At 40.9% G+C, this 7,298-nt stretch overlaps 1 protein-coding gene across 8 annotated transcripts in view; it reads right to left on the minus strand.

The window, feature by feature from the left end:
• Nucleotides 1–3,126, minus strand: part of espn (espin) — a 91,076-nt gene extending 87,950 nt beyond the window's left edge. For 2 of the 8 annotated variants that reach the window (XM_061903752.1, XM_061903750.1), the window contains exon 1: nucleotides 2,510–3,095. In XM_061903752.1, coding sequence (XP_061759736.1) covers nucleotides 2,510–2,809 — 300 coding nt within the window. In that variant the 5' untranslated portion in view covers nucleotides 2,810–3,095. Of the gene's footprint in view, nucleotides 1–2,509 lie in introns of all 8 variants that reach the window. The other 6 variants (XM_061903747.1, XM_061903745.1, XM_061903754.1 and 3 more) reach the window with 5 other exon arrangements.
• Between the last annotated feature and the right edge of the window lie 4,172 nt (nucleotides 3,127–7,298).

Below are 7,298 nucleotides of genomic sequence, written 5' to 3' on the forward strand. Positions count from 1 at the left end.
TCAAACTACATAAATAACATACTGCAATTGGATTTTGATACAATTTTTGTATCTTGATAGATTGAAAATTAACACTAATGAGTTGACTGATGAACATTATCACACAATTTATTCCGAAAATATAAATAACGACAAATAAAGTATATATACTATTAACCGCAACAGGTAAAAAAAACAACAACATTATGATTTGTACTATTTCAGAATGTGCTTGTTCTATTTTTAAACAAAGATCTGAAGTTGTCTTTATTTTTAAATGATCGTGCTGTGATCTTACCAGTCCGGCCCACTTGGGAGTAGATTTTTCTCCATGTAGAGCCCCCGATCTAAAATAAGTTTGACACCCATGTGTTATATGCTCACCTCTGGCCGACATCCGCCCTAGCTAGAACTGTAATATCAGGGTTGTCAAACATACGGCCGAGAACAAAATGTATCCGGCCTGCAAGATGAGTTTGCTAAGTACAAAAATTAAGCTGAAATTTTTTAATGAAAGAAACAGCTGTTTTAAATGTGTCCACTGGATCTGGCAATCAGTCGAGGAAAAGTATCAAACTACATAAATAACATACTGCAATTTCATTGTGATAACATTTTTGTATCTTGATAGATTGAAAATTAACACTAATGAGTTGACTGATGAACATTATCACACAATTTATTCCAAAAATATAAATAACGACAAATAAGGTATATATACTATTAACCGCAACAGGTAAAAAAAAACAACAACATTATGATTTGTACTATTTCAGTATGTGCTTGTTCCATTTTTAGACAAAGATCTGCAGTTGTCTTTATTTTTAAATGATCGTGCTGTGATCTTACCAGTCCGGCCCACTTGGGAGTAGATTCTTCCCACCCCTGTGTTATATGCTCACCTTTGGCTCACCTTTGGCCGACATCCACCCTAGCTAGAACTGTTATATCGGGTTGTCAAACGTACGGCCGAGAAGAAAATTTATCCGGCCCGCAAAATGAGTTTGCTAAGTACAAAAATGAGGCTGAAATTTTTTAATGAAAGAAACAGCTGTTTTAAATGTGTCCAGTGGATCTTGCAATCAGTCGAGGAAAATTATCAACATACTGCAATTTGATTTGGATAACATTTTTGTATCTTGACAGATTGAAAATTAACACTAATGAGTTGACTGATGAACATTATCACACAATTTATTCCGAAAATATAAATAACGACAAATAAAGTATATATACTATTAACCGCAACAGATAAAAAAAACAACAACATTATGATTTGTACAATTTCATAATGTGCTTGTTCTATTTTTAAACAAAGATCTGAAGTTGTCTTTATTTTTAAATGATCGTGTTGTGATCTTACCAGTCCGGCCCACTTGGGAGTAGATTCTTCTCCATGTGGGGCCCCCGATCTAAAATGAGTTTGACACCCCTGTGGTATAAGCTCACCTCTGGCCGACATCCACCCTAGCTAGAACTGTTATATCGGGTTGTCAAACGTACGGCCGAGAACAAAATTTATCCGGCCCGCAAGATGAGTTTGCTAAGAACAAAACTGAAGCTGAAATGTTTTAATGAAAGAAACAGCTGTTTTAAATGTGTCCACTGGATCTTGCAATCAGTCGAGGAAAAGTATCAAACTACATAAATAACATACTGCAATTTGATTTTGATAACATTTTTGTATCTTGATAGATTGAAAATTAACACTAATGAGTTGACTGATGAACATTATCACACAATTTATTCCGAAAATATAAATAACGACAAATAAGGTATATATACTATTAACCGCAACAGGTAAAAAAAACAACAACATTATGATTTGTACTATTTCAGTATGTGCTTGTTCCATTTTTAGACAAAGATCTGCAGTTGTCTTTATTTTTAAATGATCGTGCTGTGATCTTACCAGTCCGGCCCACTTGGGAGTAGATTCTTCTCCATGTGGGGCCCCCGATCTAAAATGAGTTTGACACCCCTGTGTTATATGCTCACCTCTGGCCGACATCCACCCTAGAACTGTTTTATTGGGTTGTCAAACATACGGCCGAGAACAAAATTTATCCGGCCTGCGGGATGAGTTTGCTAAGTACAAAAATGAAGCTGAAATGTTTTAATGAAATAAACAGCTGTTTTAAATGTGTCCACTGGATCTTGTAATCAGTCGAGGAAAATTATCAACAAAGTGCAATTTGATTTGGATAACATTTTTGTATCTTGATGGATTGAAAATTAACACTAATGAGTTGACTGCTGAACATTATCACACAATTTATTCCGAAAATATAAATAACGACAAATAAAGTATATATACGATTAACCGCAACAGGTAAAAAAAACAACAACATTATGATTTGTACTATTTCAGAATGTGCTTGTTCCATTTTTAGACAAAGATCTGAAGTTGTCTTTATTTTCAAATGATCGTGCTGTGATCTTACCAGTCCGGCCCACTTGGGAGTAGATTATTCTCCTTGTGGAGCCCCCGATCTAAAATTAGTTTGACACCCCTGTGGTATACACTCACCTCTGGCCGACATCCACCCTGGGTGAGCAGCCACTGCAAGCAAGCCAGGTTGCCGGTGGCTGCTGCGTCGTGCGCCGGACTTGCCCCGTTGTTGGCCAGACAGTGACCCGGCAGCCCGGCCTCCTCCACTAAGAACCGCAGACAAGTTAGCTTGCCCGCCCGCGCTGCGTGGTGCGCGGGCGAGGCCCCCAGTGCGTCCTTCACGTCTTTGGTGAGCGCCTTCGCCGCTAATTGCGCTTTGAGAGTCTGCACGTCGCCCTGCCTGGCGGCCAGCAGCGTCCGCTCCCCTTCCACTACCATGACCCCGGCCCTCCTGCCCGCCTCCAATGCACTTAGGTCCGATGAGTTCACCGCGAATATACGCTCAGCATTTGGGAACTTGTCACATTTAGGACTAGGTTTCTTTCTGGGTGCATTACGCACAGCAACAAGTCATTTTTTTCCTTTTACGCCTACTGTTTGGGAGTATTCCTTCCGCCAGTTTGTTTTCCAATAACTAAGTCGTCTCATGTGCTTCAGAGAGTATTTTTCCTCCTCTTGGCAGATGGCGACATGGGACTGAGCGCCTGTTCAATAATCCAACAGGGGGGAGGATCGCTGAGCTTGTTATAGGTGCTTGCTTTGCTGAAAATCGCCTCTCCAATTAAAGGGCCAGTGCGAGTATCGTTGCCCCGTTTAATGTGCAACGTGTCATATTATGACCAGAAAATATGTCTGGAAAGAAGAAAAAAAAACCACTGCATTTCGCTTATGTTTTTACAGGTGTGCATGTTGCGTCAACTACGTCTCAGGTATATTGTTTTGCACAGGACAGGGCCACCTGGTGGTCAATTGTTTCAACCGCATCACCTATCCTTCATGTGGAGCCAGATGCATGTGTTTATTTAGTTTTTTTCCCATTTACTTAAAGGCCTACTGCAGTGGTTCTCAACCTTATTGGAGTTACCGAACCCCACCATTTTCATATGCGCATTCACCGAACCCTCCTTTAGTGAAAATAAAAAATGTTTTTCAAATTCAAAACAAAGGGTCACCACTTTGTAAGCAAATTGTCGAACAGTTTTAGAACAACATTTCTCAATGACCTATTGCAAGGAATTTAGGGGTTTTACCATCTACGGTCTGTAAAATCATCAAAAGTTTCAGGGAATCTGGAGAAATCACTTCACGTAAGCGATTATATTACAGACCTTTGATCCCTCAGGTGGTACTGCATCAAAAACTGACATCAGTGTGTAAAGGGTATCACCACATGGGCTCAGGAACACTTCATAAAACCACTGTCAGTAACTACAGTTGGTCGCTACATCTGTAAGTGTAATTTAAAACTCTACTATGAAAAGCGAAAGCCATTTATCAACAACACAAAGGAACGCCGCCCGCTTCGCTGGGCCTGAGCTCATCTAAGATGAACTGATGCAAAGTGGAAAAGTGACTTGTGGTCTGACGAGTCCACATTTCAAATCATATTTGGAAACTGTGGACGTGGCGTCCTCCTGAACAAAGAGGGAAAAAAACATTCGGATTGTTATAGGCGCAAAGTTCAAAAGCCAGCATCTGTGATGGTATGGGGGTGTATTAGTGCCCAAGGCATGGGTAACGTACACATCTGTGAAGGCACCATTATTGTTGAAAGGTACATACAGGTTTTGGAGCAACATATGTTGTCATCCAAGCAACGTTATCATGGACGCCCCTGCTTATTTCAGCAAGACAATGCCAAGCGACGTGTTATAACAGCGTGGCTTTGTAGCAAAAGAGTGCGGGTACTTTCCTGGCCCGCCTGAAGTCCAGACCTGTCTCCCATCGAAAATGTGTGGCGGACTATGAAGCATTAAATACGACAGCGGAGACCCCGGACTGTTGAATGACTGAAGCTCTACATAAAACAAGAATGTGAAAGAATTCCACCTTCAAAGCTTCAATAACTAAGTTTCCTCAGTTCCCAAACGTTTATTGAGTGTTGTTAAAAGAAAAGGTGATGTAACACAGTGGTGAACATACCCCTTCCCAACTACTTTGGCACGTGTTGCAGCCATGAAATTCTAAGTTGGCAAGCCAGCCCCTTGGATTGACTAGGAAGTAACTTCACAATCCTTATCTTTGTGAAAGGTGTAAAGATGTGGGTATCACAATCCTAGTGTGTGTCAAACGTCTGAAAATGTGTGTATCAAGATTGTTATCTGTGTGCAAGATGTGAAGGTGTGTGTAAAGCACTGTGTCTAATATTTCGCAAACAATGTGAAGCATAGACTATGCCTAATATTAGACAAATCTGCACAGTGGTTTTGTTTACTGTGTGTGTAGACTTTGTAAACTGTGTGAAAATATAAAATTTAGTGTGTAAGCAATTGGAAAAAACTGTAAACCAGGGGTGTCAAACTCATTTTTGCTCAGGGGCTGCATGGAGGAAAATCTATTCCCAAGTGGGTCAGACTGATAAAATAATGGTATGATAACTTAAAAATAAAGACAACTTCAGGTTGTTTTCTTTTTTTCTTTTTGTTGCTCTGACCAAAAATAGAACACGCAGATTATGAAAACGTACAAAAAATAATCTGGACAAAACACTTAAAATTTGTTGAAAATTCTGACAAATCGGTAACCTGACTCTCGCCAGATATTTGTAGTTTGCTGAGCTCCACACCAGGATCTGGGCTCTAAGGCATTTTAATCTCCTTCAAGATAACAAAAAATAATTAACCAATCAGGATCGCCGGGCGGGATTTCATAGATGTGACGTAGCGCCGAAGCGATTGTTTGATTCAAACGACAATGGCCGCTCATTTTCAACCTATATTCAATTGAATAGGCTGCAAAGACAAGATACTTAACGTTCGAACTGGAAAACTGTATTTTTGCAATTTTTAGCCCATTTAAAATTTGATGCTTGCAACATGTTTCAAAAAAGCAAGCACAAGTGGCAAAAAAGACTGAGAACGTTTAGGAATGCTCATCAAACACGTATTTGGAACATTACACAGGTGAACATGCTAATTAGGAACAGGTGGGTGCCAGGATTGGGTATAAAAGCAGCTTCCTTGAAATGCCAGTCATTAACAAACAAGGATGGGGCTTCATAGTACAAGAGTGCAGGTACTGGACTGGCCTGTCTGTAGTCCAGACCTGTCTCCCATTGAAAATGTGTGGCACAATATGAAGCCTAAAACGCAGACCCTGGAGATGTTGAACAACTTAAACTGTACTTTAAGCAAGAATGGGAAATAATTCCACCTGAAAAGCTTCAAAAATTGGTCTCCTCAGTTCCCAACTTTGTACTGAATGTTGTTAAAAGGAAAAGCCATGTAACACAGTGGTAAAAATGCAAGGGTGGCAACTGTTTTGCAATGTGTTGCTGCCATTAAATTGAAGTACTGGCTGTCCAGAGTCGGGACCCAGGATGGACCGCTCGCCTGTGTATCGGTTGGGGACATTTCTGCGCTGCTGATCCGCCTCTGCTTGGGATGGTTTCCTGCTGGCTCCACCTTGGATGGGACTATATTGGATCCACTTTGGACTTGATTCTCACGGTTACGTTAGATCCACTATGGATTGGACTGTCATAATATCACGTTAGATCCGCTCGACATCCATTCCTTTCGGTCCCCTGGGGGGGGACGCCTCCAATAATTAAGAGCATATGCCCACATATGCGGTCCTCTCCAAGGTTTCTCATAGTCATCATTGTCGACGTCCCACTGGGGTGAGTTTTTCCTTGCCCTTATGTGGGCCCTACCGAGGATGTTGTTGTGGTTTGTGCAGCCCTTTGAGGCACTAGTGATTTAGGGCTATATAAATAAACATTGATAGATTGATTGAAGGGTCACCACTTTGAACAAATGCGTGAGCAAATTGTTGAACAGTTTAAGAACAACATTTCTCAACCAGCTATTGCAAGGAATATAGAGATTTCACCATCTACGGTCCGTAATATCATCAAAAGGTTCAGATAATCTGGAGAAATCACTGCATGTAAGCGATGATATCACGGACCTTTGATAACTCAGGCGTCCCTGCATCAAAAATCAACATCAGTGTGTATCACCACATGGGCTCAGGAACACTTCATAAAACCACTGTCAGTAACTACAGTTGGTTGCTACATCTCTAAGTGCAAGTTAAAACTCTACTATGCAAAGCCAAACCCATTGATCAACAATATCCTGAAAAGTCGCTGGCTTGGCTGGACCCGAGCTCACCTAAGATGGACTGATCCAAAGTGGTAAAGTGTTCTGTGGTCTGACAAGTCCATATTTCAAATTTTTTTAGAAACTGTGGACGTCGTATCCTCCAGACCGAAAAGGAAAAGACGCAAACTTTGTAGACGCAATGTTCAAAAGCCAGAATCTGTGATGGTATGGGGGTATGTTATTGCCCAAAGCATGGGTAACTTACACATCTGTGAAGGCACCGTTAATGCTGAAAGGTACATACAGGATTTGGAGCAACAGATGTTACCATCTAAGCAACATTTTCAAGGATGCCCCTGCTTATTTCAGCAAGACAATGCCAAGCCACGTTTTCCAACAGCGTGGCTTCATAGTAAAAGAGTGCGGGTACTAGACTGGCCCGCCTGCAGTCCAGACCTGTCTCCCATTGAAAATGTGTGGCACAATATGAAGCCTAAAACACCAAAACGCAGACTCCGGACTGTTGAATAATTTAAGCGGTACTTTAAGCAAGAATGGGAAATAATTCCACCTGAAAAGTTTCAAAAATTAGTCTCCTCAGTTCCCAACTTTGTACTGAGTGTTGTTAAAAGGAAAAGCCATGTAACACAGTGGTAAAA

Source organism: Nerophis ophidion, linkage group LG06, assembly GCF_033978795.1.
Source record: "Nerophis ophidion isolate RoL-2023_Sa linkage group LG06, RoL_Noph_v1.0, whole genome shotgun sequence".
Classification (NCBI taxonomy): Eukaryota; Metazoa; Chordata; class Actinopteri; order Syngnathiformes; family Syngnathidae; genus Nerophis; species Nerophis ophidion.